At 37.3% G+C, this 18793-nt stretch overlaps 1 protein-coding gene across 3 annotated transcripts in view; it reads left to right on the plus strand.

Annotated features, from left to right (window-relative positions):
- Window positions 1-18793, plus strand: part of SRGAP1 (SLIT-ROBO Rho GTPase activating protein 1) — a 145842-nt gene that overhangs the window by 88534 nt on the left and 38515 nt on the right. For all 3 annotated transcript variants that reach the window (XR_013537065.1, XM_020786024.3, XM_078376893.1), the window contains exons 4-7: window positions 6206-6268; window positions 15495-15677; window positions 16632-16760; window positions 18395-18616. Coding sequence is in view for 2 of the 3 variants with exons in the window: in XM_020786024.3 (XP_020641683.3) it covers window positions 6206-6268; window positions 15495-15677; window positions 16632-16760; window positions 18395-18616 (597 nt within the window). In the remaining variant the exon portion in view is untranslated. The remainder of the gene's footprint in view (window positions 1-6205; window positions 6269-15494; window positions 15678-16631; window positions 16761-18394; window positions 18617-18793) is intronic.

Consider the following 18793-nt stretch of genomic DNA (forward strand, 5'->3'; position numbering starts at 1 on the left):
CTCAAAGCTTTGAAACAGTCTATAAAACTATAGGGCAAGGGTAAAAAAGCAGACTGGGGGTTCCAGATGTTGTGGGACTGTGAATTCCATGCTGTTACAGGACTGCTGGAAATTAGAGCCTAGCAGCATTTCAAGAGCCAGAGGTTTCTTACCCCTGCTGTAGTATCAGTGGAATGTAGTGTATTGGATATACTTTTTGCTTTTACTAAGTTCAGAGATGGTAAAATACTGTTCAGAGCACTTGCAGAGAACTTCAGAAGCCCTTGCAAAAACACCTCTAAGAATAGGTCTGCTCTTGGGAATGTAATGTCCTAGTTATCAATTGTTTAATGTTTTAACTTTGTACAACTGTGGCGGTTCCTTTCATCATCATGAGCAGGCGCTAAGGCTTCTAATATTAGGCACCTGTTTTTTTATGCTTAGTATCTTTAGACTGCAGTGGGACTCCTTCAGTGTTTAGATTCACTTGGCAGCAGCTAATGAAGTGGGACACAGTATAGTTACCAATATTTGTCTTCACTTCCAGCATTCTTACACAGTGTTTGAGGGCAAGCAAGTACAGGGGGTGAAGCAAAAGGCACAGGCATACAATCATATGAAAAAGAAAGCACACTGTCTTTGAATTCTATGGTTTTACATATCAGGATATAATAAAAAATAATAATCTGGTCCTCAGCAGGTCTGAAAATTAGGTAAATACTACCTCAGATGAGCAACACATGATATATCATATCATATCATTATTTATTTTATAAAAACAAAGCCAAAACGGAGAATCTATATGTGAACAATAAAGTACATCTTATGACTTAGTAACTTGTAGCAGCAATAACTTGAAGTAATCATTTTCTTTATGACATTATCAGTCTTTTACATTGTTGTGGAGGAATTTTGGCCCACTCTTCTTTACAACATTGCTTCAGTTCATTGAGGTTTGTGGGCATTTGTTTATGTACAGCTCTCTTAAGGTCCCACTACAGCATTTTAATTGGGTTGAGGAGTGGACTTTGATTGGGCCATTGCAACACCTTGATTCTTTTCTTTTTCAGCCATTCTGTTGTAGGTTTGCTGGCATGCTTGGGATTATCGTTCTGTTGCATGACCCAGTTTTGGCCAAGCTTTAGCTGTTGGATAGATGGTGTTACATTTGACTCTAGAATACTTTGATATACAGCGGAGTTCATGGTTGACTCAATGACTGCAACATGCCCAGGTCCTGTGGCTGCAAAACAAGCCAAAATCATCACACCTTCACCACCATGCTTGACAGTTGGTCTAAGGTGTTTGTGCTGATATGTCGTGACACTGTGCATTATGGCCAAACACCTCTACGTTGGTCTTGCTAGTCCAAAGAACATTATTCCAGAAGTCCTGTGGTTTGTCCAGATGCATCTTAGCAAACCTAAGCTGTGCTGCCATATTCTTTTTAGAGATAAGATGCTTTGTCCTAGCAACCCTTCCAAACAAACCATACTTTTTCAGTGCTTTTCTAATTGTACTGTCATGAACTTTAACATTTAACATGCTAACTGAGGCCTGTAGATTCTGAGATGTAAATCTTGGGTGTTTTGCAATTTCTCTGATCATGGTCTAATCTTGGGGTGAATTTGCTTGGACATCCTCTCCTGGGAATATTGGCAACTGTCTTGAAAGTTTTCCACTCGTGAATAATCTTCCTCACTGTAGAATGATGGCCTTTACATTGTTTGGAAATGACCTTATAACCCTTGAATCCATAACCAATTTATTCTCCCTGAACCTTTATTTAATTAGTATTACTTCACAGCCTATGTTACATTGCAGTATATTTTATTTGTATTTATTTATTTATTTCATTGGATTTATACCCTGCACCATCTGGCAACCAGGCCACTCTGGGTGGCTAACAACAAGACGAATAACACAATATCAAAACACGATAAAAATAAGATAATACAAACATTCAACAGATAGCCCTCCCCTGCATCTGGCATTCTGAGATACCTTCCTTTTAAGCCTGGAGATTATACATCCTCATTGTGACTTGCAACCTGCAATAGACTTTTCCTCCAGGAATCTGTCCAATCCCCTTTTAAAGGCATCTAGACCTGATGCCATCACCACATCCTGTGGCAAGGAGTTCCACAGACTAACAACACGCTGGGTCAAGAAATATTTTATTTTGTCTGTTCTCACTCTCCTAACACTCAATTTGAGTGGCTGTCCCCTGGTTCTGGTATTGTGTGAGAGGGAAGAGTATCCATTTTATACGTCTCAATCATCCCCTCTCTGCGCCTTTCCTCCAGACTAAAGAGCCCCAAATGCTGTAGCCTTTCCTCATAGGGGAGGTGCCCCAGCCCAGTATTCATTTTAGTCGCTCTCTTCTGCACCTTTTCCATTTCCACTATGTCATTTTTTAGGTGCCGCGACCAGAACGGTACACAATACTCCACGTGTGGCCCTACCAGACCTGGTTTTCTGCTTAGGAAAGGATGAAGGTGATCTGGGCATGGAGTGGCTCTCTGTAGTTTTAATGCAGTGGTGGGCAATTAATTTCTGTATGGGGGCCACATGAAAAATCTGAACTTTGTTCGGGGACCGAACCAACTTTACTTAAAAATAAAATGAAACAGTGATGTTATGCTTGTTTTTATTTTAAACTTGTTAATCTTCACAAATACTAAAGAGTTTTTTTTACGATATGTTAAAGATAAGCAACTGATCAAGTTTAGACAAAAAGGTACATATATCATCATATATGCGTGATGAGCAGCAACAATTGCTTCTCTATGATCATTGCTGATGTGTTTCCTCCTCGACATTGGATTAACACACACCTGAACGCTGCAGACCAGCAAACTGCTAAAACTTCAGCTTTTATAGAGGTGGTCATGCCTGCTGATCATCTTTTTTTTTAGACTAACCAAATGCCCAATACAAGGTCATTTGGTTAGCAGTACCTGGGTACTACTTAGCCTCTTAATTCCTTTGGAAGCAATAAGGATGTATTTAGTGTTTCACATATGGCTTCTCCATGTTGGCTTTATTTTTGTAAAATAACTCATGACATGATGTAATATGCCAGCTCCTCTGTAGCTGCATTTACCTAATTTTCAGACCTGCTAAGGACCAGTTGATTTTTATTATGTCCCAATACATAAAACCGTAGAATTCAAAGACAGCATGCTCTCTTTCACATGACTATAGCTTCTAACAAGGCATCCCCATAAAAGGGGTTTCAAAATGATTCTGATGACATTGTTTTCTGTTATTGCCCTTTGCAATAATGTGTCAGATGATTTTTCTGCAAATCTATAGTTATTTCTAAAAGATATTTAATTGCTGAACCATGTTAATGCATGTAAATTGATGACAGGACTCACATGTATAGCTTGGATGGAAGACGTATAGGAAGTAGGCATATTATTAGATATCATTAAGCAAGAAGCAGCTATTTATGGATTATAAGGGTGGGATGAGTAATAGTACTGGTCTCATGGCATAAGAGACAAGACTGTTTTAAGTGAAGAAAGGACTTCAAGGGAGGTAGATTGCAGTCAGCTTTAATACCATTATAGTTACTGCATTCACATTTTATGATTAATGTAGGTCACAAATAATCTTGTTAAGAAATAGAAATATCTGAAGTTTTTAAATGTTTAAGTATAGCAAAGTATGACACAACCTATGGAGCAACCTATCAATGATTTACTAAGTTAAACCAATTGTTGTTTGGGGTAGGAGCCAATTACTGTTTTGGGAGGAAATTTGTATCATTATTATATTATATTAATTTTTTGGTAGTTAAGAAGGATATAACTGATGTAATTGTACAAGCATATATATAATTTTATATGAGAGGACTGTTTAATTCTAAAGAAGGTTTAACAAACTAATTTTCTGTTAAGCTTTTAAATGTGTTGCTCAGTGAAACAGTATTACTAAATTACAAAGTCTAATTTTTCAGCATAAATGTTATTATAGTGGTTTGTACTATCATGAGCTTTACCACTAAAAAGTTGGTGACGGGGATAGGAAAGTGTTTACATCTTGTGGGGAAAGTTCTGGTCTATACTCTTTTGCTTCCAAACTTCTAGTGTTTCTTTTTATACAAGATATCCTTCCCATTCCCTGTCTATAGCTCTGCCTTCCCGAACCATTAGGAAGGGAAGGGAAAGGAGAAAAGAATTAAATGTAGAAAAGGGGGATTGGCTATGCAGGACTTTTAAGTTGTATTTATACTAGTTTTACTAAGTAGGAATCTCTCCAAAAAGAATGAATTAGAATAAATTAGACAGTATCTGGAGTATAAAATACAAATTTAATAGCGAGCAAAGGAGTTTTGTATACACTATGGCATTGCTGATTTCAACCTTAGAAGTAGATTACTGAGAAGATTTAATCTGATTATCTAGCTAAATCGGCTTTGAAGAACTTCATAGTAAAAACAGATCTGTTCCTCTGCCAAAGCAGTGGGAAGTCTTGGATAAGATAGTGGTGGACATCCTGTTGTGCAGTTATGCAAATCGCATAACTTTTAGAGATAAATTGCTCTAAGTTAAGAAATCTCTGTAGGAATTATCTGTTGCACGAAGAGTCACCTAAGTCGGTATGCAACAGAAAATGTCTACAGAGATTTCTTAATTTACAGCAATTATCTTCAAAAAGTTATACCTTCTGTGCAACAGCATGTCAAGATTTCAGCCATTGGGTTGTAAAGCATAAAGGAAGGAATACCTCTCTGTATACTAACTCCCCTTGACTTAAGATCGCCTAAGGAAGTCTTTCTTGTGCACCATCTGCCCGTTAACAAGGGAGAGAGTAGAGCCATCTTGTTTTTGGTGCTACAAATATGGAATATTTCCCTTTGAAGATACAGCTGATGCCAACACTGTAATTGTTTTAGTCATAATTCAGAATCTGTTCATTTATCTAGTTATTTATTTGATTGATTGATTTTGAGTGTTTTATTGTATTTGCTGCTTTTTTGTTATTTTGCTTTATTGTAATATTTCAGTTTTTAAAGTTGTTTTCATTATTGTTGATTGCCACCTTGTATCTGTAGGAATGAATGTTGGTTTAAACCTGTTTCAATGAATGAATGAATGAATAACTTATCACAAATTAAAAAATAATGAGGAAAGACAAGTGTTCATTTACCTCATAAGGTTGGCCTGATCACATTGTTCTGACGCCGAGGGAGGCCCGGAAGGAAAGGACTATAAACCGGGCCTTCTCAGCGGTAGCTCCTCGCCTCTGGAATAACCTTCCTCTGAAGATTCATGTGGCCCCTTCGCTGGGTACCTTTAAAAACCAACTGAAAACTTGGATGTTCGTGCAGGCCTTCCCTCCAGCTAATGCCTGACTTCTTTTTCTTTTTTCTCTTTCTCTTTCTTGTTATATTTTTCCTTTTTTCTTTCTTTTCATCTTGAATACCTTGTTCATTGATTGTAAAAATTTTGTTATATTTTATAATTGGTTTCTATGTTGGCAGCTGCGTAGAGTGGTTGTTTGACCAGATAGGTGGGGTATAAATACAATAAATCAATCAATCAACCAACCAACCAATCAATCAAAATTAGTTTATGCACTTTGTTTTCTTTTGACTGTTTCTGGAATGATACATGCATGACGACTTTACAGAAAAGCATAAGTTTTCAATAGACTGCAACAAAGTGTTATCCTCAAGCATTTTCCAGGAAAAAAATGTTGATTTTCTAGGGCTGAAGGGAATCTCTGTTTCTTTCATGGCTGTTTTTTTTAACTTGTTATTCTGATATTTCGGTCCCACTTTCTTATATGGTCTCATCTAGTTGGAGATTATAGACTCTGCAGTGATATCACAGTACCATAAAACAAATTAGATTTGGTTTACATGGTGATGTCCCTGAGGGTAGACAAGGCCTCAGTGCCCTAACTGAATGAATATCAGGAACAGGCAGCTCAGCTCCATTGTTGAAGCAAGTTTTCATCATTTCCTGTTTTGCTATGATAGATTTAATTGCTGTAGAGAATCAAAATGAGGAATATTGTTTCAATTGCCTTGTCAACAGCTGTGTCTTCCTTTCCGTAACACAAGGTCAATGGACATTTTCACACCTTTCTGTAAGGGGTATAAAGTATTAAATGAAAAATGTTAAATGAAAAGTACCATCCCTGCTCCTCCACTTTAAGTCTCAGTTCTACTTTTAAGTGACATTTCCTAATAATATCTTTTTAATTACAGAGCAAAGAGATTGCATTCCAACTTCATGAGGATTTAATGAGAGTGCTTAATGAGCTTTATACGGTAAGCATATTGATTTGGCTTTAGATGAAATAATGGCTTATTGAAATTCTATTTGTACATATTTGAAGTGTTTTTACTTAAATACATGTTATAGAATAATACTGTTTTTAGTGATATCAAGATAAATAAGACTGTTGGTTTAATCTCAAAAGACTCATTCTTCTAGAAGTTTCTGGTCTTCTTCAAAACTGACTATTATTTTAAAATCCACCAAACACACAAACAGAATTTAGATGAATCCTGGCTTGTTCCATTATTAATACGCTCTATTGGTAACTTTTAATTTGTCCCTTCATGTACTTGTATCAGTAATCAAATTTATTTTTCTGTGCATCCTGACTAAAGTAGCTATCTACTGAAACACTGTAGTCAGTAGGAACTTTTCATTGACTTGAGTGGAAACAGAAGAAAATGTTGAATATTTTGCATATTACAATTTTCTGCAGTTTTCTTTGACTTTGTCTTCCTTATGTGTTAGCAAACTCCTAAACTTCCTTTTTCAGAATTTTTACTCATTAAAAAGGCCTTTCTAACATGTTTTACCTTAGTCAGAGATAAGATAAAGCCTTTGACCTTGGTGTGTTTTATTCATTTACTTCCAGTCTTAAATGTACATAAAAAGGAAAGCGTTTTGTGACAATTTTTATCTAGTACTGTACTTCAGTTCAAAGTAGAAAGACTCAAATTCAGTGAATATCCCCACATACAAACCATTATTTAAACCATCAAATGTGCAGTTTCTCTTGTGGCCTTCTAGATGCATGCTGCCCTAAACCATATCTTGTCCAGACTCCTCTTCATAGGTTTCCTCCTCTCTTAAATAGCATGAAAGATAACTTTTAGACAATTTTTAAGTTTAGGGTTTTTTTTCCCCAAGGGAAGAATGCCTTTTGTTACAGTACACTTTAGTTTATCCTTCAGTACAATTCATACAGATAAAATACTATGAAATCTTAGCCGTACTGTTTTTTTTTATTATTATTATTATTATTATTATTATTATTATTATTATTATTTATTATTTATTTATTTATTTATTTCATTTCTATCCCGCCTATCTGACCAAATTCGGCCACTCTAGGCGGCTTACAATCCACAATAGTAAATATTAAAACCATTATATTACAAATACACGAAGATAGAGGTCATAGGAGAACAAAAGAAAAAGCCGTCAGGAATTAACTGTTGGAATTAGTTGTTGGGAAGGCCTGCTTATACATAAATGTTTTTAGTTGTTTTTTAAAAGTACCCAGCGAGGGGGCCGCACGTATCTCAGGAGGCAAGTTGTTCCATAGGCGAGGAGCCACCGCCGAGAAGGCCCGATTTCTGGTCTTTACCTTCCGGGCCTCTCTCGGCGTCAGGCTCCTCAGCCTTACCTCCTGGCTTGCGCGGGTGACACGGGTAGATCTTGGTGGGAGAAGGCGTTCCGCCAGGTATTGAGGTCCTAAACCGTTTAGGGCTTTATAAGTAAGCATCAGTACTTTGAAGTCGATGCGGAATCGGATGGGCAGCCAATGCAATGCGGCCAGGGTGGGGGAGATATGTTGGTATCTTCTCACTCCACTGAGTAGCCTGGCCGCAGCATTCTGCACCACCTGAAGTTTCCGCAGCAGCCTCAAAGGTAGCCCCACGTAGAGCGCATTACAGTGGTCTAATCTTATTATTATTATTATTATTATTATTATTATTATCATCATCATCATCATCATTATCATCATTATCATCATCATTATCATCATTATCATTATCATCATTATCATTATCATTATCATTATTATTATCTATCTACTCTTTAGATTGTTAAAATAAGGATGCTGATTAAAAAAGCAATAATGAATGATTTAATATAATATCTATTTGGGAATTCATTTATAGTTTGCAAAATGCATGTATATTAAATATAGGATGAAATTAAAGGGTTTTGCAGTCACATAGTGAACTAAATAGTGAACTAAAATGCTGAAATAGTGAACTAAAATGCTAAAATAGCCGCCTAGAGTGGTCTATCGACTAGATAGGCGGGATATAAATAAAATAAAATAAATAAATAAATAAATGAATGTCCAAACAAAAACTGCTAGGTCTTATTTGGCTCTGATCTTCAGTATTTCCAGGCCTGAACATGTTTGCACTGCAAACAGCGCTGGACATGGTGTTGTTGATGTAATAAAAACACTGAAATAATGTGTTAGTAGAGGTGTGATTAAAATTAATTGGGCTTTCATCTTGAACATCCTCTCTCTCTCTCTCTCTCTCTCTCTCTCTCTCTCTCTCTCTCTCTCTCTGTGTGTGTGTGTGTGTGTGTGTGTGTGTGTGTGTGAGAGAGAGAGAGAGAGAGAGAGAGTCTATAGATATATATGGATCTATAGGTATGGCTGGATGTTCTTTTCTATTATTATTTTTTTGACTCGATGTATGATTTTGGAAATACAAAATTTGTACATTATTACTATATGACTTTTTAAAAAAAAACTCCTGTTTGAGGAAAATTTACAAATAATTTCTCTAGATTAAGTAGCTCTACATAGACCAATGGTAATAAGCTTTATTAAGTATATGAGTGGCTGCATCCTGTAATAACTGGTGTCAAAGAGAGCCTTGCCTCAAGTATCTTACAAGTACAGCGGGGTCTTGACTTGAGAACTTAATCCGTATTGGAAGGCGGTTCTCAAGTCAAAAAGTTCTCAGGTCAAATCTGCATTTCCCATAGGAATGCATTGAAAACCATTTGATTCGTATCTGCTCTTTTCCGTCCATAGAAACTAATGGGAAGCTGCTATTCCGCCTTCGACCACTAGAGGGGGATATTTTGTTTCTTTTTTTCTTAGGTCAAGAAAGGTTCAGGGAAGGCAGGGAAAATACAGTCCAGGCAGTACAAGTACCAGGCAGTCCGAAGACTGTCTCCCAATCCACTCTCTAAACGCTGGGAGGAGTGAGGGAGCAGACAGGCTCCCTTTTCACTGGCCAACAGTTAACTGAAAGTTCAAATTTTGTACTTTCCCTGCCTCCCACATGGTTTTTTTTCAGTTCTTAACTCAAATCTAAGTATGTACGTCAGGTCAATATTTTCCTATGAGAGCGGTTCTTAAGTCAAAATGTTCTTAACTCGAGCCGTTCTTAAGTCAAGACCCCACTGTAGGCCATAGATGGTTTGTAATGTAGGTGCTGTTGCCACCACCCCCTCCCCCCCCCCCCACTATTTCCATGAATCACCTCTACAGTAATCCAGATTTAACCAGGGAATATGTAACATTATCTCTTCCCAAAGTGGTGATATATTTTCTTTAATTTCTTCCTTTTAAAATGCAGTCATGGGTCACAGTAAGATAACTAGAGATGGTTGTTTTTTTTTCCCTTCATACAAAAGCCAGACAAAAAATTCCTCTCCTCATCCCCATTTGACATAGCCATGTAGCTGCTATCCACCCTTGTTGCCTGAAGTAGAAGAATAACAGTTTGTTGCCTCTTATGTCCCCATATCTGGAAGCCTCTTTTTCAAAATCTAGAATTTACCAATATGACAGCTCAGGTCATCTTGTGAAAATGATTTAGATGGGGTCCTAAATGTCAGTAATTAATAACTAGTCCCTTTCCTAATCTGCCGTCTTCCAGAGGTGTTGACTACAACTCCTATCATCCCTAATCAGCATGACAATTATCTATGCTCAGTGGAGATGGTAGTTCAATTCCAAAACTTCTGGAGAGCCCCAGGTTGTGAATGGCTGAATTAATGTACAGTTTCTATGTGACCACATAACCCATGAAGCGTGTATATAAATAAGGGCAAACCTCCCAGAAAACAGTTGCCTTCATAGAAACAATCCTTTGTTTCAGGAAAATAAAAAGATGGGTGACTGTTGCAACGTTTGTTTGTTTTTGGGTTTTTTCTCTCTTTCTTGTAGGGTTTTTTTGTAATGAAATGAATTTTTTAAAAACAAATAACACAAGTCTTGACATCAAAGGTCCTCATTAGCATTCAGGTAAGTCATTGAACTGTGGAGTCACTGTGTGAAGAAAAGAATTAAAATATTTAATCTATTGCAGTAGAATAAGGAAAAGCTTTTTAAAACTATGTATGCTGCTAAAATTGACATTATTTTGTGCTAAACTGCAATATTGAATGACATTATGATATAAAAAGTAGGTAGAAGACTACTAATTAAACAATATACTATTTGTGAATTACTAATTTGAAGAGAAGTAAGGTCAGTATTCAGATAAAAATACCTTCAAGAATTTTGATTGAATTATTTCATATGAACCAGTCTAACAAAATTGGATCCTTTCAGATACAGTATATACTGCATAACTGCCAGTGAAATTCAGCATAAAAACAAGGAGGAAAGCTCTGGTTTCAGTTTAATGCCTGTATAGATAAGTTTTAATACTCTTATTCAGATATACTTTTATTATTTAGTTCAACAAATTTGAATGTGATTCAATCTTTCATTGAAAACAGTGACACTAATTACATTACAGGTATGTCCCATTGGCTAGGGCACTGGTTCTTAACCTTGGGTTACTCAAGAGTTTTGGACTGCAACTCCCAGAAGCCTTCACCACCAGCTGTGCTGACTGGGGTTTCTGGGAGTTGCAGTTCAAAAGCATCCGAGTAACAAAGGTTAAGAACCACTGGGCTAGGGCTTCATGGGCTATTTAGTTAACAACTCTCTGTTTTTTAAGCTATACTATGAACCATCTTTAAGCTATGTGTGTTTCTTTTTGCACTTTTTTTTCATTAGTGTTTAGTTTTATCTTGAGAAGTCTATGTGACTCCTTCAGTTTAACATACGTATAAGCTTCTCCATTCCAGTACGAAGTTTTACTTATTGAAAATACTGATTTCTGATAGGCTGGAAGCAAAGAAAAAGATCTGATAATCTCTTCTCATTGTGATGGCTGGGACAGAAGTGTGGTTGACATTAAGCTCAGGGACATTTTGGTGAGCCATTTATGAGCCCAGGTCCTTCCTGCTGGTAGGCACTACTCTATACAAATGGATGCCAAGCCCACAGAAAGCTTGACATTAAATAATATATGGGAGTGCATATGCTTTTAATATCCTATAGCAATAGTCTTTCAGAATTAGAAAAGATTTGAAAATTCAGGTGTGCCCTTAGCTCTGTTCCAAGGTTAATCAGTTTGTTGATGGGATGAGGAAAATAAAGATAAACAGTACTAAATTTGAAACAGTAACATGTCATTTGTACAAAGTCCGAATCACTAGACAAGTTTCAACAGACAGCACAGTGGCCACAGCTTCTGTGAATTGTATTACCTATTACATTTCATTGCCACATCTATATTTATGGACCTCAATAGATGGGAAACCTTGATGTCTGAGCGTTCAGCCTGGAGGCAGGCGGTGCATCATGGCCTCTCCCAATTTGAAGAGAAACTTGTACAGCAGGCCAAAGCAAAGAGGCAGTCCCGAAACCAGCAAAACCAGGGAGCTGGACAGGGGACGGATTGTATTTGTCTTCAGTGTGGAAGGGATTGTCACTCTCAAATTGGCCTTCTCAGCCACACTAGACACTGTTCCAAGTCCTCCATACAGTAATTGCATAAAAAGCCATTACTGTACCATAGTCTCTCAAGACTGATGAATGCCTGCTACTATATTTATACCCTGCCTTTCCTCCAGTGAGCTTACAGTGTGATGGTGTCCATTGTCCCCCTCCTCCATCCTTTATACTTACAAAAGTATCCTGACCCTGAGGGAATTATGACTAGCTCAGTTTCAAGCCATGAGTGGCACAGCCAAGTGGGGATTTGAATCTATACTGATTTCTTACCTTACAGCAATTCACTTCCAAAAATTAAAACTCTGGCGTTGTGTTGTTGTTTAGTTGTTAAGTCATATCCAACTCTTCATGACCCCATGGACCAGAGCACACCAGACATTATAGTTGAGGGCATAACTAGTATGATTCTGGCTATAATTATAACATTGTTTAGATGTAAGTAATATTTGCTTGACCATGCCAGGAGTGACCTTTGCAGGAAATGACACAATTAATACATATGGCTGAACAGAAGTGCTCATGGCCACAGTATCATATTTTTGGAATATTTTTTAAATGTAGTAGATGTAAACAATTAAATGTTTTTTTAGACAATGGAAGTCTAAAATGTTAGAACCCATTGAGAGAAAAGCAAGAAGAGAGAATAATTTGGTAGTGTTTTAAAGGGCCTTGGGCTGTTTTTGCATTCCTGGAATGTGAACTCAAATCAGTAGTATCACTTCTTTTAATAACTTGATTACATTTTCTAAAATCAACATAGATCATGCATAAGCCCACACATATCTAAAAGGGAACAGGCAATATTGGTATGATTTTCTGTTGTCCAATAAATAGTTTTGCATTGTTTGACAAAGTTTCGCAAATGAGCACTGGCTATCTCCTTTTTAAAAAAAAATGTTTATTTATTTTGGTAAATGGCTTTAATTTGGATGAATGCAGAATGAAGGTGACGGAAAGCATTTTCAGGAACTGACTGATACTTTGACTCTTAAGTAACAGTAGCAGGAACTCATTTTCAGCTACTTTATTATCAAATAATGGATGTCTTACCACTGACTTTAAAATATATTAGTCCATCACCTGAAATCAGTAGATAATTGGACATTACATGTAAATGAAAAAGAAATGGGTCCAAGGAGAAGAGGTGGCTGGAGTGTAATGCTGTTCCCACCTCCTGTTGAGAAGGTCTCGAAACATAAAAAGCCTTTTTGATTTTCCAGGGAGAAAAACTACCTCTTTTTACTCAATGGTGCTTTAGGCAACTGAAAAAGTGAGTTTCTCTGAAGCTCACAATGCTATCCTTTGAGATGGACTACAAAGAGTTTTGCAGAATGTTGAGTGCAGAAAAGTGAGATATTATGTGAAACATGCAAATAGGAATGGAAAATCTCTCTGAAACTCTCATCTTTATTAGAATATTAAAAACCAGGGAAAACTTGTGTAGCATAGTTGATTTGAAGAACCCAATTTTATCAGTGTTGAAGCATATACCAAGGTACGTGTTTGCTTCAAGTCTTCTCTTTCTGTCTTTTTGCTCATTAATTTGATATGTGGAAAGAGCATGACCACTATCCTTTGTAATTTGGATTTTTTTTCCAAGCTTGCAAAACTGGAGTGATCAGTGTGCACCCAACTTGAAGTTCTCTAAACCCAGTACATAGCCAGTATGTTTAATTTCCATGTAAGTTATGGAGCTTTTAGATAAGGTGAGGTTTGAGACAGTGAACACATAGAAACAAATACCTTAAACCTGATCTTCAATGAGTCATCTTAAAGACTGTGGATTTGGGTATGGGGAGGAAGATTTGGAAAACAGTCATCAGAAACATGCCAATTCCCATGTCTGGGCTTATGTTACAATCTAATTAAATTTAATCTGAAAGAAGGCTTTGCGGTTTTCATGCAGGATAAGGCTGTCAGTGGTATCACCTCCAGTGTCAGAGTATACCTCTTAATACCATTTCCTGGGGAACATGAGCTAGACATTGGCATGGCACTCATATTCTGCATGTGGGATTCTTGTGTGCATTTAATTATCCATTGTGAGAACAGAATGTAGGATTAGATAGGCTTCTCAGCCGAGTTGTATGGCTCTTCTTTTGTTTTGTTTCCATGAGGCGAAATATTTTCGGAAAATGATCAGTATTTAAACTTTAAAGGCTGAGGCAAAATACTTCTTGAATTAATAAATTAAATATGGCTGGTAGGTAATGTAAGATTGCTTCTTTTACTGTGTTCCTGTCAGTTAGATTTTTAAAAATAATGTCTCCTGCACCTCTCTGACTTCTTTTTCCTTTCAACATTCTTCTCCATTCTTCTCTCTTTAATTAGTATTGTATAACAAAGGTAACCCATACAACTTCTGCATGAAACACCTTTCTTACAAAAATCTTCATTAGGGTCATTCTTGGTATGTAACTATATCTGTAACAGGAGGATATCAGTAGCTCATGGGCCTAATCCAGTCTGTGAAGGGTCTGAATCTGACCCATGAAAACAAACGTGATCCACCCCCAGTTAAGAAGCAGGCAAGGGAGTCCCCGTAGTTTTATCCAGTCATAAATCTAAATCAGAAGTAGATGGTTTTTCACTTTCCTAATTGGGAGTGAGTTTGGCACACAGAGTCAGCCCTGAATGCAGCTACCATTTGCAGGAACCTGCTGAGTCAGTGCTCAGCTAGGGTCTGCAAGTGCCAACTGAGAGCCCTTCACTCCAGGGGCAAAGTGAGGTCTCTGGCCAAAGTGCCAGTGACTCAGTGCTGTGTAAAGAAGTACTTTCTTCTGTCAGTCCTGAACATCCCACTGGCCAGAATTATAGGATGGATCCAGATTCTAGGAGTGTGATGGGGAGAGATTCCCTATCCAGTTCTTACACACCATGCATGATTTTATGTAATGACTCTATAACTCTCCTGCCCCCAGTAAATAACCTCATAAAAGAATTGTTTCAGCCACATTTTGGTTGCTGTTTCCTATCCTTCTTCCAACTTTAGATTATACTTTCGGAGATGTTTTGATCATTTGTTACCACTCCATATTAGAAAGTTTGGTGTTATATTTTGGATCCCTTAGCCAGTGATCTGTAAAACACATTTTACTGTTTTACAGATGGTACATATTCGGGTGGCATTTATCCATTGTGACCCCAAGATCTGTTTCTCAGTGAGACTATATGTGTTCAGACTGTCCCCCAGCTTTTTTCCCCCTGTGCAGCAGCCTTCATTTACATTGAACTCATTTGCCATTTTAATGTGCATCCACTGAATATAGAGAGGTTCTCTTAGAACAATTTATAGTCACTCTTTGTTTTTACGTCCTGAATAATTTGATTTAATCCTTAAACTTGGCCATCTCCTTGCTCACTCCAACTCCTGGTCAATAATAGGCACATTTAGAAATGCCAGTTCCAGTACAAATCTTTCCCATTTTGAAAGCTGTTTGCTTTTTTTTTTACTGTTTGCTTCCTGTTTTTTAACATGGTACTGATTGGTAAGATCATTGTATTCTTAATGACTGCTAAGCTTGCTTAGGAACCTTTGGTGAGGGACTTCATCAAAAGGATTTTGAAAGTCTAAATACACAGTATCTGTGTAACCTGTTCTGAACCATAAAAATAGAACAAGGAATAAATCCAATGTGCCTCTGTTTGATGGGAATCCCCCCCCTTCCATTTTCTCTGATTCCACTTATTTTCTGTCATAGGTCATGAAGACATACCATATGTACCATACAGAGAGCATCAGTGCAGAAAGCAAACTGAAGGAGGCTGAAAAGCAAGAAGAAAAACAAATTGGCAGGTCAGGAGATCCTGTTTTTCACATTCGGCTTGAGGAAAGACATCAGAGACGGAGTTCGGTGAAGAAAATTGAAAAAATGAAGGAAAAAGTAAGAACACAAACAACCGTTAATTGTTTGACATAAGTGCAGTGTGGTTCCCAAAATTCTTTGCGGATGAGATACAGGTTTATACTAATGTCAGCCTGAAAATTCTGGAACTGAAAAGAATAATGTCCCTGTAAACATACCCCTCAAACTTCTTAGTTCTTGTAACGCAGGGGGTAAGGCTCAGTGTTTGATCAACTTCTTCAATGATACAGATTTTGTTTCTCGTTTCCTGTTCCCATGGGATCTAACTCCTTCCACAAGGTAAAAAAATCAAAAAAGTAGAAGTTGTACCCTGCCACCTCCATTGACTCTCCACAACAGTCTTGGAGTCCTCGACCTCCGATTGTTCTCCTTCATGGTCTTTTTTCCTGGCACTAGGAACTAATGATCTTTAGCCCTCCCCCCCAATCAAATTGTCATGTTAGTTTGAGTCAATGAAGTGGAGTGAACCCTCTTCACTGGCCTCTAAAACTGACAGGAATGTGTATGAACAAAATGGAGGCAGTTTATTTGAAGTTATGCTTCTTTTCTAGTTCTGCTAATAGAAAGTAAGCACAGCTATGCACCATTTTACGAGCATCACTATTCATTTTCTTGCTGTATTTTGGGTTTGTACATATGCCTGTTTGGGATTTACACATAGATGTTTTGCAAAAAGGAAATAATCAGGGCAAACTAATAAATCGACAAAATTTTACAGTAAATAACTTTTGCAGATGTCTTTTTTTAATTCTGTATTATGTTTGAACTCCAGATTCTTGGATTGCTGTTTTCTTTTTAGTCATAGGGAATGGCTAAAAATAGCAATATGCAGAAAGTACCAGCAATTTTTACATTCTGTATGTGTAGTAGTTTTGCTCTTATGTTCTGAAACACTCATGCATTTATAATTTGTAGCATTATTAACTGGGATAATTGAAGCACTTTGCCATCTTAACCTTTTCTTCTTTTTAGCGTCAAGCAAAATATTCTGAAAACAAGCTGAAATCCATTAAAGCCAGAAATGAATATCTGCTTACCCTTGAAGCAACAAATGCTTCTGTTTTCAAGTACTACATTCATGACCTTTCAGATTTGATTGATGTAAGTACTGGGTGCTCATGCAGTTCCTAAGCTGCAGAATCATGTTTGGCATTTCCATTGCTTATGTTGTTTTTGTTGCTCCTGTTGTTTACAAAGATTTGTGTAATGCTTTGTTGGTCCCAATTGTAATTATTTTCTAAAATGTACTGTCCATTTTGAAGTTACTTTATATTGGCCATGGTATATCACATCATTAAAACATTTAGGTAAGGGCTATTAGAATATTGTATATACTTGCATGGTCAACTCCAGGGTCTCACTCTAGTATTTATGTTCACTTGTCAGGTGTTTTGGCATTATAATAAAAGACTGAACAGAACTCAGAATCTTTCTGGAGAACCTGTTCCTTTTTGCTGGAAGGGGATTCCTTGCGTAATATTTGTGTGAACTAACATGTTGATTGGTTTTCCAGTTAAATAGTTGTTTAGGGTGCACTCAAGGAATATTACCATTTGCTTGAGAAATGCAACCTTGAAGTGGGTATACATATATCCAGTTACTTCTAAAACATGACTTCAAGCTAGAGATGGGAGTATTCGTATACGAATACAAATATCCCCACACAGGTGGCATTAATGAGGGTCCAGCCCCGTGGGGCCGGACGGTCCACTCACTGATCCAACGTGGACCGCGGGATTCTACCAATCGATCCGCAGTGCACTATCCTCTTGCCACTCTTCGACTTCACAGCGAGGCTCATTCTCCTGCATGCAGCCAGGAGTGGCGAGCAGATCGATTAGTAGCATTGTGTGGTCTGCATCTGTGGTGGATCGGTGAGTGCACCATCCGACCCCATGGGGCTGGAGCCTTGTTAACGTCACCTGTGCGGGGATATTCCTATTCGTATACATATACGAATACCTCCATCTATACTTCAAGCAGATACGTACATCTAAGTTAAAAGTATGTTTATGAGACTAGGGAATTTTAATATGTACACAGTAGCCTAGATTTACCCTGTCAGTTTAGGTTTGGGATTACCAGCTTGTCTTTTTGTCCTTCACAGTTTAATTTACATTTGAAATATACAGTATACAATACAATCAGTAATTTTCTAGTGCCTTCGGGTAATTGTTTAGCGGATACACCAGAATTTGATTAGAAAAGACATAGAACGTGCCTGTTCTTATAAGAATAACTTTATAGAATAATATAAAAAATGGTCCTCACTTCCCAGACACTCATTGCATTAGAATGCCCATTTCTCTTGAAATTATTTTTATGAGAATAGGTGATCATTATACCTTCTGTTAACCCAATTTTCTTAAGATTTCTATTCCATACTCAAGAATTTTGGGATAAAGTTTGCAGTATATAGATCTTCTGCTTTAAACATTTTTAACAATAATTGGGGTTAATTGGAAATAATGTAAAGATTAGTTAATAACTGCAGTGCTCTTGTTATATTACCTCTTTCTTCAAACCAGCTTTTTGATCTGCCAAACAGTGGAATGCTCTGCATTTTAAAATGGCATGATATTAGGAAGACCAATTGACATTTGAAAACCCGCTGAAGGTTAAAGAACCTGTGGACCTTACTATGTATGATTATTCTGGTCAACTCATCAGTTTTTTAGAATGGTATTGAAATCTGCTTTCACTGAAAACAATTTGTTTTCATTATTTCCCTTTAGTGTTGTGATCTTGGGTATCATGCAAGCCTGAACAGAGCGTTGAGAACATATCTCTCTGCGGAATATAACCTTGAAACCTCTCGCCATGAGGGCCTGGACATCATTGAAAATGCTGTTGACAATTTGGAGCCACGAAGCGACAAACAGAGATTCATGGAGATGTACCCTACATCCTTTTGTCCTCCAATAAAATTTGAGTTCCAGCCCCATATGGGTGATGAGGTCAGTAGCTGGTAACTCCTTAAGGAAAGAAAAAAGGAAAAATCCAAACAAGTTTTTGTTTGTGCCTAAATGAGCATTTCCCTCTGTTGCAAACTGTGATTTCCTTTTTGTTCATGCCTGGCTTTTATCCACCCAAACAAAGAGTCTAGTTAGAGTAAAATGAGAGCCAGTATTATT

This window comes from Pogona vitticeps, chromosome 5, assembly GCF_051106095.1.
Source record: "Pogona vitticeps strain Pit_001003342236 chromosome 5, PviZW2.1, whole genome shotgun sequence".
NCBI lineage: Eukaryota > Metazoa > Chordata > Lepidosauria > Squamata > Agamidae > Pogona > Pogona vitticeps.